The sequence below is a fragment of the Colias croceus genome, chromosome 2 (genome assembly GCF_905220415.1).
Source record: "Colias croceus chromosome 2, ilColCroc2.1".
NCBI classification, from domain to species: Eukaryota; Metazoa; Arthropoda; class Insecta; order Lepidoptera; family Pieridae; genus Colias; species Colias croceus.
Genome location: NC_059538.1, coordinates 7,169,305 through 7,190,172, shown reverse-complemented (window position 1 = coordinate 7,190,172; position 20,868 = coordinate 7,169,305). Strand labels below are relative to the sequence as shown.

Genomic DNA, 20,868 nt, shown 5'->3' with positions numbered 1-20,868 from the left:
TCTATGTTACGGATTATATTCTTAATTACAGATTGTACTCTCACGGGATAGATTATGATGTAACAATGTATTTTATTTTTACATACATTAAATTAAAGGTACCATTCATATAATTTGTATAAGAACATTTTCACACGCATTTTTCAAGCTATTTGTAAGCTATGTTTGACCATGGTAACTTTACGTAGACAGACAAGCTCTAGTTTCCTGTATCTACGTAACTTCATTATAAAGATACTAGCTTTCCGCCCGCGGTTTCATCCGCGCAGTCAAAGAAAAAGCCGCATAGTTCCCCTTCCCGTGGGATTTCCGGGATAAAACCTATCCTATTTCCCGGGGTAAAAAGTAGCCTATGTCCTTTCTCGGGTATCAAAATATCTCTATACCAAATTTCATGCAAATTGGTTCAGTAGATATGGCGTGATTGAGTAACAGACAGACAGGCAGAGTTACTTTCGCATGTATAATATTAGTATGGATAATTTCCCAGCGAGAACCATCTCACTCAGATAGGTTTTTGCAAGGTTTTTGCACCAGTACTGCTTTTTTGTGTGGTGATTCTCAATGTTAGCCAGAAGGGCTACTACATTTTAACGCGGACGCGTGGGTGAACTGACGGTTCACCCTGGTAGCGACATGCGCAAGGGCGTCCCCCCTTGACGGGGCTCTCGAACCTCGGCTTGGGCTGTCGCTTGAGTGGAGGAGGCCGGAAGCGGGAAGGGCCCTAGTCGGACAGACCCGCTTGGACCAGCTGTACTGCTTGGAGTAGGTACCTAGGTACTGCAGTTTTATACTTTTTTATTTGACACTGGCAAATGGTCATCTTCTTGCCAGAGGAAAAAAACTTACTTTTACTTATTGACATTGACATTTATTTTTTGACACAAATACTTCGTGACATTTGTAGTATGACGTCAAATCTGAAGTATATTTTGTTATCTAATAGATGGCTATCCAAAGAGTATAATGTATAAATAGGGCATGGCTATCTCTCGAGTAAATCAATAAAAATATAATTTTCTACAACTTTCATGACCATTGTTAGTTGATGTGATTAACGTGAAATACATATTTTACTCAGAAACAGTGTAATATAGTTAGTTGGATGTTACATATTTCATAAGTCATCCAAAATGGGCGCTGTATTGGGTCTTTGTTCAGCTGCACAGGTAAACTAGATCAACAAACTTACTTTCATCACGTTTCATCAAATTAATAAGATTATGTGAACTATATCAACTTTAACGTCATCCTGTAAAACGATCTATATTTATGAATCACTGATATTTTTTGTAGAAGTAAATACAATGATTAATATTATTTCTTTACTTCATTATTCACTGTTGCCTACAATCATATAAAAGAAGGTCATTTTACTTTGTTGTAAGACAAAACAAGTTTGTTCAATGAATTTTAGTGTTATTTTTTTTATCCACAGCTAGCATGCTGTTGCGGCAGTGCAGCATGTTCTCTGTGCTGCTCAGCATGTCCTTCCTGTTCAAACTCTACATCGACAAGACTTATGTACACTCTTATGTTATTACTGATGACAGTGGTGGCTTGCATTACATTGGCTCCGGGATTACATGAAGAAATGAAAAAGGTATTTAATTGAGATAAATGTTTACCGAAGTACCATACAGTGGGCAAAAATCATGTCATACTCACGTTTCTCTATGTTAAGTCTATGTATTATGAATTCCTTGCAGGTCCCATTTTGTGCAAATTCTACAGGGTTGATACCAGGCAACTTCAAAGTTGATTGTGATCAGGCAGTTGGCTATCTTGCTGTTTATAGGTAAATAAAATCAAACTAATTTTTAACTATTTGCGTTACTTATCATATACTCATGCAGGTATTTATCATAAAAATAGCATTGTAGAATGACATACACATATAATACCCTTCATGTTGATCTTGCAATGTTTTTCTGTTTCTAGGGTCTGCTTCGCTACATGCCTATTTTTCATATTTATGGCACTTTTAACAATAGGGGTGAAGTCTTCTAAAGATCCCCGAACTGGCATACAAAATGGGTAAAATATTTATTGTTTATTATAACTCGTATCATTTCAGTTTACTTCAATCCTATCTAAAACAATGTTCTTATTTTTCAGATTCTGGGGCATTAAATATTTAGTAGTAATTGGTGCAACCATTGGTGCCTTTTTTATTCCAGAGGGTCAATTTGCTTCAACTTGGATGGTATTTGGAATGATAGGAGGCTTTTGTTTTATTATTATTCAACTTATACTGATTATTGACTTTGCACACTCTTGGGCTGAAAAGTGGGTTTGTAAGTATAACAAATGAATGAGTTCAATTAGAATATTTATTAATCTTAATCTTCTTTACTATTTAATCCAACTAATTTGCTTATTTTCCAGCAAACTATGAAGAATCTCAATCAAAAGGATGGTATTCTGCTCTTCTTCTTTCAATGCTAACTTGTTATTCTCTTACTATTGCGGGCATTGCATTGCTCTTTACTTACTACACTACGGTAAATATTTCTTATTTATTTAATATTAATTAAGCATACAATTTGTTTAAGCATTTTTATGAAAAAAAATATTCATGAAATCAATAAACTCATCAAAAATATTCCTACTAATATATTATGACTTTTATTAATGTTATATACAATTAATGTAAACAATATATTACTTTTCAGCCAAATGGATGTGACTTGTCCAAATTCTTCATTTCAATTAATCTTATCCTGGTTGTCATTGCCAGTGGTATCTCAATCCTTCCTTCTGTGCAAGAACACCAACCCCGCTCTGGCCTCCTGCAGTCTGCTGTTGTTTCTCTTTATGTTACATACCTTACATGGTCAGCACTATCTAATTCTGCTGGCGAATGCAATGCTAGCATCTCCACCACCAATGAGGTAACAATAAACAATTTATTGACATTAATAAAATATGTATATAAACAATTATACTTAAATAATAGTATAATAACTCTATTATATATTTACTATTCTATATATTATATGGTATCTATTCATCATTAATATAACACTATCTTTTAGATTATATTTAATATTTAATTTAATATGGCTCTACCAGGAGACACAAGAAGATATTTACTGGGTATGTACAAATAAGGGAAATACTCTCTTTTCAAATTAATTTTCTTCATTCAAATCTAATCATTTATAACTTTATCACCTTAGTAAATAATACCAATTATTACATTAATGCATGTTCGTAACATCACTGTTAAGTACAAATTGTTTTTTTATTCACGAAATATATATACTTACACATTTTTAACTTGTTATATATTTCTTTATTTAAAGTACAAAAATCATCTACATTACACATTGTTTATGATTTTCTTTGTTTAATTATAACAAATAAGTCTTATGACTTATCTAATCACATGGTAAGGTAATCAATTTATTTGATTACCTTACCATGACACTTATAATACATAATTATTACTTACATTTTATTACATTACTTACATTTGTTATTTCATATCATATTTATATGTGGTGAATATTTGTGTTTACGCAAATTTCGTTTTAGGTACATAGGTAATTAATAAAATTTCTCACCTTTATTCTTCTAGGAAATCCAATTTTTGATAGGTTAGGTAGTTATATTCCTCGTAGTACTTAGAAAATTTTGGATTACTGTCTAAAATGCACTGTTTTCCGTTTTCCAAGAACTTTCAGAGATATAATTAGAATTATTAATGTACTATCCTATCCTTTACCCAGCCCCGCAACATAGAGCTGTAGCTGATGGTTTCCCAGCCCGATCCAGTTGGGAGCGATGCAACCTTATGCCACGTCATAAGCACGCTTTCTTAAATTAGTATTTTAGAAAATTAGTAAGGTGTCTCGACGGATTGGCAACGTCGCATTAGCCGACATCAGCACACACAGCCGCATCTAAAAATTTACGATTGCGTGCGAATGACGTGCCGAGTGCGTTTTAACTGCACAATAGACCATATACAAACCAATTTAACTTTTTTACAGTTTCATTTTTATTTTAATAAAAATTTAAACTCAAATGTAGAATCTGTATGTACTTACTTGTGAGACTATCATAAATATTAAATGCATTACGTCATTTCTTAGTTATATAACTTAACATCTTTTTTTCTTTTCCAAATTGTAGTCGTCATTTGATAAGCAGTCCATCATCGGGTTAATAATTTGGGTATGCAGCGTGTTGTACTCCTGCGTCCGTACCGCCTCTTCTTCCTCCAAAATCACGATGTCGGATCATATTCTCGCTAAAGAAGGCAGTGGAGGTATATTTCTTCCAAATATTTTATTTATATTTGTTTTATTTTGATGCAGATCAATACAAAATATTAAACATCAATGAACTATATATATAGATTTCAGAAAACGTTACAAAATCTTGGACACATTACTAAAACATATTTTTTATGTGTAGTGAATATTACAATATAAATTAATTTGTGATTTCTTTTAAATTTTGCTCTTTTTTGTCATGTAACATTTTGTTGCTTTGAGTTAGTTATGCAATGTTGTATTTTATTTTGAATTATTACTAACTCACTTTAAATAATTTACGCACATCACGCGACTACAATGCGGCTGTAAGGAAATGGAGGTCTAATTGATAACGAAGGTAATGTAACGATACCTTCTTGTTACGGTAATGGTGTCGCTTTTGTATATTAGTAGTTGAGGAATAAGTAATTAATATATAACGACAAAAAGCTCACTAAACAAAATCACACCTGAAATAACTCAGACACTTAGGCTAATAATCATATTATAGTTTTCACTTGTATAATATAACGTCTTTATTTCCTTCAGCTGTTTTATACGAAGGTGCACTGAACTGTATTTTCGTTTGAACACTTATTGAGATCATAATATAATGAATCTAAACGTGAATAAAATATAAAAGTAACTGAATGTATAAAATCATAACCTCATGATCACATTCTACAGCTATCATTGATATTTGTATATTATGATCTAATAAGCTAATTGCAGCTTGTAGTTACTTGCTCAAATGTGTAACTAATTGTGACCAAATGCAAACATCAAATTAATGGCATACTGGTCTCAAATAGTTCACATTGCATTTGCTTGTAAAAAAGCTAATAGTTGCATGTTGGTTCGCTCACTGAGCGCAGGTTATGATTCCATAGAGGGAGATGGAGGCGAGGCTGGCAATAGCGGAGAGACAAAAGTGTTCGACAATGAGGGTGATGGTGTTGCGTACTCGTGGAGTTTCTTCCACGTTGTCTTTGCACTGGCAACACTCTATGTTATGATGACACTCACCAATTGGTACAAGTAAGTATTAGTTAAATTAATACATATTATGTTGTAAATCGTAACTTCCATGATTAGTTTATGGATTTTTTATTGGAAAAGAAATTTGATAATATCCTTGAAATTCATGAGGGAAGGAACGTAATCTTACCCGAATGTATCGTCATAATTTAAATAAATAAAAAAACTTCATTTATATGCCATGTTCAACTGGATATATTTTACAGCCCAAGCTCGCAGCTATCTAAGGAGAATGTAGCGTCAATGTGGATCAAGATCACATCGTCGTGGCTCTGCGTTGGTCTCTACGTGTGGACCCTGGTCGCACCCGCCATTTTCCCCGATAGGGACTTCAACTAAGCTAAGCGATTATTCTTCTAGTACTGAACTTATTTAAGTCATTTTAATATAATATTAGTCTTACTCGTAATCAATTATGTGGGTACCTTATAAAAACAATAATTTTGATCTCATCTATGAAAAATCATCAATTTAATAAAATAAAGCATCTCGTAGTAGTACAATATTTGTTAGTTTAGTTGCAGTCCCATTTAGATTTATCATTAGGCAAGCTTTAAATGTATAAAAATATTCTTATTCTCGATGTAATATCAAATATGTAATAAACAATGAGATTCACACATTTTGTTTTCTTTGTGAAATATTCACAACAAAGATTCATAGTTGTATAAGATCATCACTTTTTATAACTTTGTACTTTAGTAGTTTTTCATACTTTTTTAACAACTTTTTCCAGTAACATTTAACATCTTTATCTCTCAAATTATCCCAAATATGTTGATAACCTCTCTCAGCAATCTGTTTTGCCAATGCATCATTGTCTTTGAAGTAGTTAATGTACTTGACAATTTCTTCTTTTGTTGCCTTTGGACTTATTGGTATATAATGTATCCAAGGCTTCAGTGATGGATAGAAGAATTCCAACCAATCCTCTCCCACATGAAAAACTAAAGACTTGCACAGAAACAGATGCTTGAACCTAAAACTAGCGGCCACACCTCTGTAGTTGAAAAGGTATTTATATTTGCAGTGATCTTCAAAAGATACTTCTTTAGCTGGTTCTGCATACAAAGTATCCTGACAAATAATATTCAATTATTATTTATAAGACATATTAACAACTTTATCTTTGTTCTAATTGGAATAATAGTTTTACTCACAGCATCAGATTTCCAAGCTTGATTTTTTGTATACTTTGCATCAACAAGATCAGGATTTGCTCTTGATAACAATATTAATGCATCTCTTTCTTCACTAGTTCTTGAACCCCTAAAGAAAGCTTGTCCTTTTTTCTTATCCCATGGGACTCTACAAAAATGTTGATATACTGATTAAAGCAATTATGTAATTTTTTCAGTAGTATTACATATTAAATAATTTAGGTACAAAGAGCAAAAAGTTAAATTCAAATTTCATACATAAATTTCGTGTTATATAAGTGTTTTAAGGGCCATAGATTGTATCACTAAATGTGAAATTGTGATGTGTGATTTTTTAAAGAATGCAATATTTAAAAAAAAAATATTTCAAGGAAACATCAAGTTCAAACCATTCTTATAGAATACACAGGAAAAGTAATTTAATAACTCGTTTTCAATATAATTTATTCAAAGAAGGACAACAATAAAAAAAACCTTTGTATTCATACTTATCTGCTGCAGCAGTTATTTTCAATCTATGCTGGTCCCATCGACCAATGCCTGTTGGATACAGTGATATTGCTGGACCTCCATCCCAAAAACTCCAAGCAGGGTACATTATATCATCGTAATCTTTTGTCTGTAAGTAAAACATAGTTTTGAATACATTCTCTCTTTTTTATGACTAAGATTCAAAATTTTTTTGAAAATGCACATTTATTTTGGTGCTGAATCAAAAACTAACAAAAATACAAAAATTGTGACAAGCTTTGGTGAACTATTTATTTATAAAAAAATCCATTAAATAATTATGAATACCTTACTAAATGAAAACACTGGTATCATTTTATGACCCCACAAATGATTAACTTGTGGCCAATCCCTTGTGTTCACTGATAATTCTATATTTGGTAATTTTGGAGCTAAAGCCTTCAAATAATGTTCTATTCCAGTACACCTTGCAGGGAAATGACATTCTTTTTGACGATATAATTTACCTTCTATTATCTAAAATTGCAAAAAATACAAAATTAAAACATTTCTCATTTTTTTTTAACTTTCAAGGAAATATTAAATTATTCATAACTATACCTGATATTTAGTGCCCTTCAAAAAAGCATTATCTACCATGTCTTTTGTAATACCACTTTTAAACTTCTCCAAATCATTATCTATTACACTAGCATGGCAGGAACAGTTAGCAGCAATGCAAGGAGCAAAGTTTGCTTCAGCTAATTCAATTAGCTTACTAATTTTTGAAGTCCATTCATTTATTTCTATGAAACAAATACATAACATAAACTTTAATTAAATCTAGAAGATTAAATAATTATTTGTACCAAACTCCACATAGAATATCTGAACAAAAGAACAACATGATAAAATTAATTTATTTTTAAGAAATGTTAAAATTAATTAACACATTGGACATTGTGTCTGCTTGTTTGCCTTCCTTTCAATCTAACTTTATTTTAAACTAGCTGCGCCCCGCGGTTTCACCCGCATTGCTCCGCTCCTATTGGTCTTATCGTGATGATAATATATAGACTATACCTATAGCCTTCAGCAGTCAGCTATCAATAACTAAAAAAAATTGACAGACTGTCGGCAACCTTTCTATTTCTATAGTTTTACCTGTTCTATTTTTCTGAATAAATTTTTATAAGTCGTGCAAAAAATATTATGTGTGAAGGATTATTAATTTCTAGTACCTTTTGAGTATCTATTTCTATCTTCTAAACATGAAGTTTCACTAGAACATGTTTCGGTTTCAGAATCAGACTTGGTAAAAATTAAAATATTAACAAATAATATCAGTGTTGAAAATCTAAGTATCCCATATGCCATACTTTATTAATGTAAATATTTCATTTAGAAAACAAGCTTATATAAAATTCCGGGTATATCAACTGTATGTAAATTGTAAATAAATAAACTGAACTTTACATTTGACAATGACAAGTAAATGTGGAACTTTTCACTTGACAGTTGACACTTGAAAAATGACAGATAATACGAAAATATTGCGTTCTCATATTTTATGGAAATTATTACATACTTTGTCGCAAAAAAAGACCAATCTTTAATTGCTTTTCTGAATATCAATTGATTTTTACTAATGGATACTGTCTCACCTGTCATGCAAATAAAGCTCAGAAACCTTTTTTTTACCAGATTCGGGCCAGCGCTAAAGAAATTTTCCTCTAATAATTATTATACTACGCCATTTCAAGCTTAACTCATTGAGATAATATTACTACGTATGGAGGAGACACCACGAACAAAATCTGTGCGCCATTTTTTGCACTAAGTTTTAAAAATTATTATCTAGTTTGGTACTTTCCGATGAAAGTTATTCCTTTGCACTTTTCCGTATTATTTGTGCAATATCGTAACACACACGACGGCACATTTGATGCGTTTCACTTTAAAACAAATAAAAAATGAGCGTGCAGTTACGCCATATGGCGTATGTTGAGCGGAACATAAGTGATGTAGGCGGTGTCGTCTCCGTATGTATATCTCAATGGCTTAACTATTATTATTGTTATAGAAAAGGAACGCCCTGTCCACTAAACATATAGACATTATTTACTTTTATATTAATTTGAATGAAATTTATCTATAAATATAACATCATTCAATAGTTCAGGATACATCGCCCATTTTTGCAAGTGACTACTATCAAGCTAATTTTCCGTTTGTAGCTTTATTTTGATGAGACGCCCAATAATTTCGTGTACGAAAGTCTCGATTGTGGTAGCTAACAGAGATAACAAGGATAAAAATTTTTGATTTGATGGTTCTCAAATATTTATTACTAACTGAATATTTTTTTTTTTTGTTCAACCTCAAGATAATTACCTAAATTATTCGAAAAAATATTTGTCCTACAAAATCTATGGTTTGTTCAAAGAGTCCCTCTTTCCAAAGTGTATCGATAACGAGGTCATCATAAATGATTACTAACAAGCTGATTTTTTTGTTTTCACTTAGTTAATGTTTATATAATTCAACAGACATATTGCCCTACAAATTGCGTAATAAATATTTGAGAACCATCAAATCAAAAATTTTTATCCTTGTTATCTCTGTTAGCTACTTACCACAATCGAGAGTTTCGTACACGAAATTATTCGGTGTCTCATCAAAATAAAGCTACAAACGGAAAATCAGCTTGATAGTAGTCACTTGCAAAAATGGGCGATGTATCCTGAACTACAAGTATTTGTTAAAATTATAATGATTTTTGCATGAAGTTATTAAAGTTTACTTATCAAAATGAAGTAACCATTATTAAACCTCCTTCCATAGCAAAACCTGCTTGTAGTGGTAATATAAATATTAGTACTTGATTAGTACCTACCTTGGTACCTACTCTGTTGTAGCAACTGTGTTAAATTGAGGCATAAAAAGAAAAAAAAATCAAATAAGTATTATTTTAATATAAAAAATAATATAAAATAAAAAATACCAGCTATCTTGAAACGATCTTCAATAAAAATAAAATGCCTGGAAAAAAAGTGGTCCTAAAAAATCCAATAAGTATATAAATTATGATTTTTATTTGTAACATTATAATAAAATTATTATCTATATTATATAACTAATCTTCAAATTTCTTCAATTCATCTTCCAATTTTCAATATTTTCTATAAAATCTCTAATGCAATCTCCTGAAAAATATTGAATATTATGTATTCCATGCATATGTTTTTGCATCATCATCATTTTCGCCTTCCTATTTGGAGACCCCATCGTAATTTATTTATTTAATCTACAGACTTTGCTTTTACTTTGAGAGTTTGTGCTCAAGTTGATCAGCAATAGCTTGTAAGAAGTCTTCAGTGTGTAAAAACATTCCTTCCTTGGTATTGGCTAGTCCATGAATGCATATAACCAAGTCCTTGGTCATCTTGCCACTATCGATGCACTCGACGCACGCCTGCAAATGATAACGTGAATCCAGTTTCATTTATTATTAACCTAATGACATTGACTTGGATCCGCCAACTAATTATTTTTATCATTAAACAAATCTCTGTATAATATTAAATATCACAGTTAAATATACTTCTACATACTTATGAGTATAATGATAAAGAGTTTAAACAAATTCAGAGATAAAAATTTACGTCATTATGTATGCAATAATTGTACAACGCCCATCTTGCAAAAAGAGTGAAATAATTAATAAAGTTTGCACAAACACGAAACAGATGATGTTTACTTAACTGATGAAACTGCAATTGCGACCATATAAATAATATTTTAAGAGCTGTCTAATTAGATGATATTATATAACCAATGATGTGATAGATACTACACATAATAGCTATGTACCGTAGAAGGTCGTATTTATTTAAGCGATTAGTTTAAAACATGTGAACTCAATATATATTTCAGTGTACATTTTAATTTTACCATACTAGTATTTCAATGCGCCAATTTAAAATGTAAAACAAAAACTGAATGTGTCCAAAAAACGTGAAATAATGATTTTGCCAATTCATTAAATTGGACTTCTTTTTAACCATTCTGTCTTTGATATGGACTTCAAACCATTCCAAAAAATATATTGTGATAATATCCTATCAAATTGATTCATTCAACCCAAAACTTACCTCTTCTAGCGCCACAGCAAACCGTTCCAATTCGGGTGTACCGTCCAACTTGGCTCGGTGTACCAGACCCCTGGTCCAGGCGTATATAGACGCCACAGGGTTGGTGGAAGTGGGTTTCCCCTGCTGGTGCATGCGATAGTGACGAGTCACAGTCCCGTGAGCCGCTTCAGACTCCACAGTACGTCCGTCCGGACACATCAGCACTGACGTCATCATACCCAGTGACCCATAACCCTGGAAAATCGTAAATATAGATACCGAAATAGTACCAGCTTCTTGTATTCATTTGTAAATACAAGTTGCTATCTTTATTGCATGAGATTGTATGCGTAATTTCATATCAAACCATAGTTCTTTTAAATTATGGTTTGATATGAAATGTCGGCCTGCAATCTGTGACGATGTTATTGCGAAATAGGAATTTTAAAGTACACATAGCAACAAACATTGAAGGTCTATCTTGTCATATTTATTATCATTGTAAAATGGTTTAACCATCTTGAAAACCACAGATATAGGCAATAGAGATATTGCATATAGATTGAGATGAAAATAAGATGAATTGTTCAGAGACCAGAGTAAAGATTGCATACAGAAGAACTTTTTATGGAAATAATTTCCCAATTTTTCAATTTTTACCCCCTTCCCACATTCAACTTCCCGGAATATTTTTTACTTATTTAAATAGATAATTGATATACCTGCGCAACAATATCAGATTGTACATCGCCGTCATAATTTTTACACGCCCAAACAAATCCGCCAGAGCCTTTAATGGCCTGAGCCACCATATCGTCGATAAGGCGATGCTCGTACCATATCTTGGCATCGTCGAATTGTTTTTTGTAGTCACTGTATAATTAAAATATTGATTGTTAGATTTATTAAGACGACCTACAAATATAAATTTATAAAGAATAGAAAAAATTCGATCACGAGGCGGGACTTGAACCCGCATCCTTCGCGCCATTCCGGGGCGGATGCCTAACCAACTCAGCCACTCGTGACCCGCCTGAGCAATCGAATTTATTCTATCCTTTCAGTTTTTATGTGTCTTAAGGGACACACCGCGCGCCATCTATTGAGATGATTTAACAACCATCTCAACCAATATGAAGCACTTTTCAGTGAATACAATATTGTAACGATGGAACACGACCTTTTCTTGAATTTATATTTTTTGGTTTTTATGGCATTCAAATGCTCTATAAATATAAATTTATAAAGAATAGAAAAAATTCGATCACGAGGCGGGACTTGAACCCGCATCCTTCGCGCCATTCCGGGGCGGATGCCTAACCAACTCAGCCACTCGTGACCCGCCTGAGCAATCGAATTTATTCTATCCTTTCAGTTTTTATGTGTCTTAAGGGACACACCGCGCGCCATCTATTGAGATGATTTAACAACCATCTCAACCAATATGAAGCACTTTTCAGTGAATACAATATTGTAACGATGGAACACGACCTTTTCTTGAATTTATATTTTTTGGTTTTTATGGCATTCAAATGCTCTATAAATATAAATTTATAAAGAATAGAAAAAATTCGATCACGAGGCGGGACTTGAACCCGCATCCTTCGCGCCATTCCGGGGCGGATGCCTAACCAACTCAGCCACTCGTGACCCGCCTGAGCAATCGAATTTATTCTATCCTTTCAGTTTTTATGTGTCTTAAGGGACACACCGCGCGCCATCTATTGAGATGATTTAACAACCATCTCAACCAATATGAAGCACTTTTCAGTGAATACAATATTGTAACGATGGAACACGACCTTTTCTTGAATTTATATTTTTTGGTTTTTATGGCATTCAAATGCTCTATAAATATAAATTTATAAAGAATAGAAAAAATGATGTTGTTAAATCATCTCAATAGATGGCGCGCGGTGTGTCCCTTAAGACACATAAAAACTGAAAGGATAGAATAAATTCGATTGCTCAGGCGGGTCACGAGTGGCTGAGTTGGTTAGGCATCCGCCCCGGAATGGCGCGAAGGATGCGGGTTCAAGTCCCGCCTCGTGATCGAATTTTTTCTATTCTTTATAAATTTATATTTATAGAGCATTTGAATGCCATAAAAACCAAAAAATATAAATTCAAGACGACCTACATCCAATTTTATTGTGTGTGTATTAGTATATTTCAATAATAAATAATCAGGTATTCTATTGCTACGCGTTCAAAATTTAATATTAACGAATAATGTCTGAAGGGGTATTAGGCTTGTTGACTTTGGAGCAAAAAATTAAAGGGACATGTATTAATCAGGGTGCTACTACAAAAAATGTTACCTGTCAAAGATTTCTTGGAAGATGTCCTTAAACCGACCGTCATAACGCTTGAGAATGGTATTTTTTGTTGATAAATATAACGGCCATTTCTTCTGCAGCGCGACCTGTTATAAAGATTTTAATATATAGTTATGTATGTTTACATTCATCCCTGTATCAGAATATTTGTTAGAATAAAAACTAAAATGATTCATATTTTGACAAAATGCAGGAGATACCAGAAAAATATCAGCCCCCAAATCTTATTATCTTATCTAGTGATTTCCCGAAATTATTTATTGATTATAATGAAGATAATTTAAAAAACAACATTTATTATTACCACTATCATAATTATACTTGCATTAATTTTTAATCCACAGTCCTATCAACACAATAAAGATATGAATAATATTATCATATTATGATATTTTACCTGAAAACTGGAATGGGCAAAGGCGCGGATAGATTCATCCGTGTTATACATTCCCATTGCAACTCCAGGCACTTTAAAATCGTACAATAGGGTCTTTGTTACCGTTCCATCTTCTTGTGTGTATACTAATTCCACCTAAAAATAGAAGATATATCAACTAAAATAAAATTAATTTTAGTTACCAGTGCTCGTTTCAAAGAGTCGTTCGTCGTCTGGAAAATTAAGCATCATTTTTTTTTATCAGCCTCATAAAAACATTCAAAGATATCTTATTGAAGGCGGATAAATATTTGGTCAATCGGTTCCTTTTCGTATGAAAAAATAATAAACACCCAACCATATATTTTCGTTCTATAAATAAAATATCGTTTCAATGTTTATCGTATTGAAATCTTCTAAAAGAAACTAGTTTTATTGCTTAGTTTAATGGGTACTGCGCGTTAGGCTAGACTTATATATCTTCTATAAATGTTTATATAACAGTAATGCACACGTGGCAATATAATCTAGATGACCTTGCAATGCAAGTACGGAACATATGTGCACAACGCCTTTTATCTCATATAAAAGAATATACCTTTCCAGGTTTCGGAACTACAAAGTCTTGAGCCTTATACTGGTCTCCATGGGCATGACGACCAATAACAATAGCTTTAGTCCAGCCAGGCACAACTCGAGGTATGCTCTTGCATAGAATCGGCTCACGGAAGACGGTTCCGCCCAGAATGTTACGTATAGTACCATTCGGACTTAGCCACATCTTCTTTAACTTGAATTCTGTAAGAAAGTTTATGATTTCAAACTTTTGAATAAAAAAATAACGAGCTAAAAACAACACTAAATTAGCTCTTTGATTTAGAATGTATGAAAAGAAACAATATTATTGTATCCTAAGGTGATTCAAGGTAAAAAGATCAATGACATTTCATCATAACATTTTTTCCGTTAGCTTATGCTATTTTTCGAAAACTGCGGTGTCTTGTTAACGATGACATTTAGGAGATAAATATCTCCCATTCCGTACCTTCAACACGCTGTTCATCAGGTGTAATAGTGGCGCATTTAATGCCCACATTGTGCTTGAGGATCGCATGCGCTGCATCGATCGTCACTTGATCGTTAGTCGCATCACGATTCGGCAGACCCAGGTCGTAGTACAGGCAGTCGAGCTGTGGGCGTCAATGACCTTTGTAATGATTATAGCTTGGCTTTATAAGTAAGTACTATTAAATTTAAAATTATAAAAACGACCGATAAATCTGACCTCACTGGGCCCACCGTTATCTGCATTGTGTCCGACAAGGAATTGAATGTTTAGTTTTTTTTTATTGTTTCTATTAGAAACAATAAAAAAAGCAGACAACTAGTAGACTAGAAACTTTCTGGTCTACTTCAGCTAATATCACTACATAGTACTTATAAAACATGTTGCTGATGGATGTGTGTCTGTCTGTCCCTAAGACAGTATGCTTAAAACTACGCAACTGATTTTGATGCGGTTTCTTCACTACATCTTTCGTCGCTTTCTCTGTTCCTATGTCCCTTTGTATGCTTAAATCTTTCTAACTACGCAACGGATTTCGATGCGGTTTTTTAAAATAGATAGAGTGATTCAAGATAATGGTTTTAGTATATAATTTATTAGTTAGGTTCTAGACAAAACGGGGAAGCCGCGGGCGGAAAGCTTGTAATAGGTATATATAGTGGTTCAATAGAAGTCAGGGCCGCTAATTTTAAAATAAAAATTAAGCGACCGCGTAGTATACGTACGTAAAGCATGCCTAGTCGATATTACTCGATTAGCTCAATTTCATAAAAACAAAATCGCAATTGTTTGTACCAAATAATATTTGCTTATCAACAACAATAGCGATCTTAATTTATTAAAACATTGCTCAAAACATTGCCCTAGTAAACTGTTGATAAGTGCGGCACATAATGCCATATTTTGATAACATAACGTAGGTACAATACAATTACGTATAATGCGGGAATTACTTACTTGTGCTGATATGAAAACAAAATGTTTGAGTGCAAATTTAAAAATAAATTTATCACTCATACAAATGATTATTTTTTAAATTGCATGATAATTTAATTACTAACTACGTTTTTGCCAACAATACCTATATCAATAAGTTTTTTTTTAATCCAAAACATTCACCTTTTAAATGCTGATATCGAAAGGCCATACAACTTATGGAAACCAGTTCAGTCCTTGAAAAGATATTTTAAGAAAACACGTTTTAAATTCCAGTCAACAATAAATAACTGTTAAACGTATGTATGTACGTCCATAAACTCATACTAGCTTTCTTTCCACAGCCATTCACCCTTTTACGCGATAGAGTTCTAAAAGCAATATTCTCTGAATATTTCAAACTTTATACAACCCAATAAAGGGATCATATTATAATATTATGTATAGTGTAGGGCAGGGTAGCTTCGATTGCGTTTAGAAAAAAAATCGGACTTACGGACCCAATTAAAAAAAAAACTATGGATAAGCCCTTTTCTTTTTTCACAACAAAACTAAAATTAAAATGTTGTATGCCAGTTAAATTATTTTAAACCTAGTTTTAGTATGAGGCTTGAAGGGATTACAATATAATATCCATAATCTATACTTACATATAATAAATCTGTAGAAGGGTCAATTCTGTACATTGAAAATATTGAAAAAATAAATACCAGGGGGTGTTACTGGATCGATACCAAACCCAAATATGTGATTAAATAAATTTTTGTCTGTCTGTCTGTCTGTCTTTCTGTCTGTCTGTCTGTCTGTATGTATGTGAAGGCATCACGTAAAAACTAGCGGTTCGATTTCGATTAAACTTGGTATAATTATACCTTATTATCCTGGGCATAAAATAGGATACTTTTTATCCCGGAAAAATACGTAGAAAAAAAAATAAATCTTAATTTTTCTTAATTTTTCCGCGCGGACGGAGTCGCGGGCGGAAGCTAGTTTATAATATGCCTGAATATTTACACAAACCTTTTTTTCATCTTCATACTTTTAGATGCATTCATTTAAAAAACTGTAATTATTATGTCATGACCATCAGAAACAATATAAAAAAAAAACAAAAAAAATACTATTATTTTGATTGCACACCTACAGTATTAACTTAGTTTAGGTATACCATTTAATATCTAGGTTAAATTTTCCAAATATTATTTGCCCCATTTCATAATGTAATATTCAAAGAGTAAAAGTAACTAACATACATATTATTTTCTCAATTCAGTGTGCACATCATGTTATTTTTATAAAGTGTTGACCTACCACTTGGTCCAATTAAATTTTATTATCTTTATTAACTACAATAGAAAAGGTCTTTGCACACATTATTTTAGCAAGCAAAACAAATATGAGGTCTTTGAAACATAATAATATTATGTACTAACAAATAGATGATTTATTAGTAGTAAATAACTTTTTTATAAGATTTTTTTAACTGGTAAGTAGTACTAAAATTAATTGATAATTCTATATTAACATAGAATTAATAAAGTATCAAAAACATAGAAGTAAAAAATTGTTTTTTTTCATAAATCATTAAAAATATCCTGTAGAGGATTTTTCCAGCAAATCCATTTTTAGTATATTTCTAATAGACTAAATTTATTATAAAATTGGTTTCATTCTATTTTCACCCCAGTGAAGGTTGATTTAGGTTTGTATCTTAGGACTTAGACTAAAGTAATTATTGAAAAACTGAATAGCACCAATAGCAAGCATAATATTACATACTTTAAATAATTCTACATTGCCAGGGATTATTATAATGGACCAAATCCCCATTCAGACATAAATTTGAAACTGAGATAACCATAGGTTAGCATTAGAAAAACTAACTTACAGATAAAATACTGCTTAGTTAAATTAGCTTACCTTGACATATGGGAATATAAGTTTTTCTTTAATTTTTTCCCAAATTATGCGGGTCATTTCATCACCATCCATCTCCACAATGGGCTTTGAAGCAATAACCCTCTTTGCTGTGCCATCTGGATATGATAAAACACTTATTATTACATTTGGATAATTTTATCCATATGAAATGTGTGCATGACATGTAAGAAAATTATTGTAAGTACATAGGTATGTCAATATTAATATATATTAATAGGATCCTAAATATATTTTTGTATTAATTCCTATTAGTTATGAGATATTTAATTGCTGCAAAATTTGGGTGTTTTTTTATAATATTAGTACAATATATGATTCATATTGAAAAACACTGACATTTTTAATGATTCTATGTTATTAAGTTATGTAGTAAATATTAAAGTTGGGTAGGTATAATAATTTATTATCTGACAGTTTCTTAAATATCCATCTTTTGTTATTATTTATTTAGATTGGTAGGTACTCACAATTTCTCGATGAAGTAGTGACTTGGTCGGAGATAAATTTAAAAACTTTTTTACTATTATTTACAGCCATAATTGACAAACTTTCTACAAGTTTTCCTTAACCAATGAGTTAGAAACCTATTAGATAACCAAAGAAACAGATAGGTAATTAGAAAATATCGTGCTATCTAATCAGTCTTTTTTCACACTGCTGACTTCGCGTGCTGAGAACGAGACAGTCAGTTATGAGTGTACGTGTCTGGCTACTTTATTTACATGTCAGAGCTGAGTTCTGAACAATATCAAAGGATCAAAGAGTAGGTAGCTGCCCAATGATTACAAACAGATGTGAAACTTTAAAGTCTTGTATCCATTTTGTTATTTACAATATTATGATCTAACGACTAACGACCTAAAATAACTATCTCACAATTTTTTAAATTCTTTAAAACTGAGAATAAGAATTCTCGGAAATTGATGTAGGTACCTAAATTATATAGAAATAGGTATTCGTATTTCTAGACAATTTCCATCTATCTCCGACAGACAACAGACAAAAGTATTCTAAATCACTCGCTCCGTTTTACCACGTTTTACCGTGAAATAAAGACCAACAAGTGTTACCATGAAAAATGCGTGTTTGTTACTGCAAGACTTTTCGATTCATTTCTTCAACAAATATTACTTACTTTGAGTTTCATACCACCTATTCCCTATAATGTAGTTCTGAACATTTCTTGATCTTTGACAGAGTGAGAGCGATGAACGACGCGCCCGCGACATCGCGACCAGGGGGGTGAAACTTAGAGTATGGTACATTATACAAGGAAACTAGCGACATCTATTGACTGTTCGGCAGCACTATTTAATTAACTTTTTCCTCAGAAGATGGCAGAACGTAAAATTTTTATGCAAAAAGAATAGAATGGCTATAAAAATAACTAAAATCATTTTATTTAGAACAAAATTCAATTGCTTTTATAAATATATAATCTATTCGATGAAACGATTTTTAAGTGCTATATACAGCGGAAAATGAAACGTTTTCTCTCATAAGTGTCAGTACCAGTGTTGCCGTTCTAAGAACGTTGTCTCAATCTAGGGAATTTAGGGCAACGTTTGGGGGATAAACAAATTCAGGGTACGTCTAGCTACGTTTTGAAAATAGCAGAAAGTATCAAATCAGCCATACTGGTCGATTTGATACTGATTCTGAAAGAAACGATGTGCCGTAAGTTTTCGATTTTGTTAGTTTTGCTAGTGACTTTTAATTTTGGAAAAAGGCAACCCTGTCCAATGCGAGATATGACAGGTCACAGGATAATCCGTTTGTTTTCTGAAATTTGAATTATTCTTGATTTCTTGAGTTTGTTGTTAATTTTAAAATGGCTTCTAGGAGGAAGGTGTATTGTGTTTTTGGATGTAGTGAAATGGGTAAGTTTTCTCAAAATTATATTTTATTTATAATGAACTGATGCTACCAGTAGGTACGTATCCCTTATTGTTTGTTTCGGTCATGGCCGCAGAACATCTTTGTTTGCATATAACCATATATTATCACTATTTTACAAAAATTATAAAAATTTTAAATATTTGAGTATTACATATTTAATTATAAGTATATTTATTATTTGAATATATTAGGTATATAAAAATAATTAAATATGGAGAACACAACGTTTATTGCGTATTTCTGTACTGTAAAGGTTGTTTTTTATGTATTTACAGGAGCAATTATGCATCGTTTCCCTCACCCTTCAAGACGACGAGTTGTTTGCTATCGGGATGTCAATTGTTGGTGAATGACTAAAAGATCTTGAGCCTGACATGATCTAAAGAAACAAGAGAGACTGTGATTACCATTTCAAGCCTGAGCACAAAGTTTCAGGTCACCGATTACTCCATTTATCTGTTACATCAATCTACTAGTGGTGAGTTTGAATATTACCTATAGTTAGTACTTTATTTATCAAATTAAAATTAATCATTATCTTAGGTAGGATTATTATATATAATATACAGGATTTATACCACACTATTTTTAGTTAGGGAACTGGTACTTATTTCTACTGGTAAAACACTACTAAGCTTTTAGTAACAGAGTCCTCAGTGGTAGACTAACTAGCTTGATGAGCCAGTCAATGCTCTACCACTATTCTTTAGTTTCTTCAACCAGTTTTCATTCCAAAAAAGCTCAACTGCAAGCTTATTGTAAAAAAATAAATAAAATGATACATTCTGTTATTTTATCTTTCGTAATTTTTGACTTTGCTACTAATAATATTTACAGGTATATTTCATTCTGCGAGTATAGCAGTTTACATGGAACATAACTATTCTCCGCCAAGGATGTGGCCTTATGAGACAAGGGCAAATGAAGATAATGATGTCCCCATAAAATCAGCAAATTTTAGATAAAGGTATAATAATTACTATTTTTTTACTGCTCTTTTCACCTAAATGGGCAGAAGCAATTATGTAACATATCAAAATATAAGATACTTAAAATCTCATTCAAAATATCTGGTGAGTGATAAGTTGGTCCTAAGATACATCCAATTTGGGGGGTTATATGTTCAACATTTGTATTAATCTACATTTACTGTGCTGGGTGGGTTTATTCTGAAGTAACTCTGTAACTTGGTATTATAAAGTAAAGCAGAAATTTAGACACAACATCACTTGTCTCTCAAATGTACTGATTTCATTTGTAAAAAA

The 20,868-nt window shown here is 32.1% G+C and overlaps 3 protein-coding genes across 7 annotated transcripts; 1 reads left to right on the top strand and 2 right to left on the bottom strand.

The window, feature by feature from the left end:
• Positions 1–975: 975 nt before the first annotated feature.
• On the top strand, positions 976–5,921 carry LOC123701805 (probable serine incorporator). 5 transcript variants are annotated; one of them, XM_045649370.1, is made up of 12 exons: positions 976–1,169; positions 1,439–1,603; positions 1,710–1,798; positions 1,942–2,037; positions 2,119–2,297; positions 2,389–2,504; positions 2,676–2,894; positions 3,076–3,099; positions 4,141–4,276; positions 4,597–4,623; positions 5,156–5,303; positions 5,510–5,921. In XM_045649370.1, exons 1-12 carry the CDS (start codon positions 1,134–1,136, stop codon positions 5,640–5,642), a joined length of 1,368 nt encoding a protein of 455 aa, XP_045505326.1. In that variant the 5' UTR covers positions 976–1,133; the 3' UTR covers positions 5,643–5,921. The 5 variants fall into 5 exon arrangements, with proteins under 5 accessions (XP_045505326.1, XP_045505342.1, XP_045505351.1 ...); XM_045649386.1 differs by lacking the exon at positions 3,076–3,099; XM_045649395.1 differs by lacking the exon at positions 4,597–4,623.
• Positions 5,750–8,396, bottom strand: LOC123701833 (O-glucosyltransferase rumi homolog). Its single transcript, XM_045649416.1, has 6 exons — positions 8,155–8,396; positions 7,535–7,719; positions 7,262–7,450; positions 6,952–7,082; positions 6,464–6,611; positions 5,750–6,380 (listed from the first exon to the last, which is right to left on the bottom strand). Exons 1-6 carry the CDS (start codon positions 8,288–8,290, stop codon positions 5,961–5,963), a joined length of 1,209 nt encoding a protein of 402 aa, XP_045505372.1. The 5' UTR covers positions 8,291–8,396; the 3' UTR covers positions 5,750–5,960.
• A 1,589-nt stretch (positions 8,397–9,985) lies between these two features.
• LOC123701798 (isocitrate dehydrogenase [NADP] cytoplasmic-like) lies at positions 9,986–18,434 on the bottom strand. Its single transcript, XM_045649361.1, has 9 exons — positions 18,172–18,434; positions 17,684–17,799; positions 14,807–14,951; positions 14,360–14,559; positions 13,783–13,917; positions 13,368–13,471; positions 11,769–11,919; positions 11,068–11,301; positions 9,986–10,388 (listed from the first exon to the last, which is right to left on the bottom strand). Exons 1-9 carry the CDS (start codon positions 18,239–18,241, stop codon positions 10,236–10,238), a joined length of 1,308 nt encoding a protein of 435 aa, XP_045505317.1. The 5' UTR covers positions 18,242–18,434; the 3' UTR covers positions 9,986–10,235.
• Positions 18,435–20,868: the final 2,434 nt, after the last annotated feature.

Excerpts from the sequence above, each read along its gene's own strand:
- LOC123701805 (XM_045649370.1), top strand. The coding sequence starts at position 1,134 with ATGGGCGCTGTATTGGGTCTTTGTTCAGCTGCACAG. Across the intron at positions 1,604-1,709 it reads TACATGAAGAAATGAAAAAG|GTCCCATTTTGTGCAAATTC; the intron begins GTATTTAATTGA and ends AATTCCTTGCAG. Across the intron at positions 2,038-2,118 it reads CGAACTGGCATACAAAATGG|ATTCTGGGGCATTAAATATT; the intron begins GTAAAATATTTA and ends CTTATTTTTCAG.
- LOC123701833 (XM_045649416.1), bottom strand. The coding sequence starts at position 8,290 with ATGGCATATGGGATACTTAGATTTTCAACACTGATATTATTTGTTAAT. Across the intron at positions 6,612-6,951 it reads ATAACTGCTGCAGCAGATAA|AGTCCCATGGGATAAGAAAA; the intron begins GTATGAATACAA and ends ACATTTTTGTAG. Across the intron at positions 6,381-6,463 it reads AAGCTTGGAAATCTGATGCT|GATACTTTGTATGCAGAACC; the intron begins GTGAGTAAAACT and ends ATTATTTGTCAG.
- LOC123701798 (XM_045649361.1), bottom strand. The coding sequence starts at position 18,241 with ATGGCTGTAAATAATAGTAAAAAAGTTTTTAAATTTATCTCCGACCAA. Across the intron at positions 13,918-14,359 it reads TAGTTCCGAAACCTGGAAAG|GTGGAATTAGTATACACACA; the intron begins GTATATTCTTTT and ends TTCTATTTTTAG. Across the intron at positions 10,389-11,067 it reads TTGCTGTGGCGCTAGAAGAG|GCGTGCGTCGAGTGCATCGA; the intron begins GTAAGTTTTGGG and ends TATCATTTGCAG.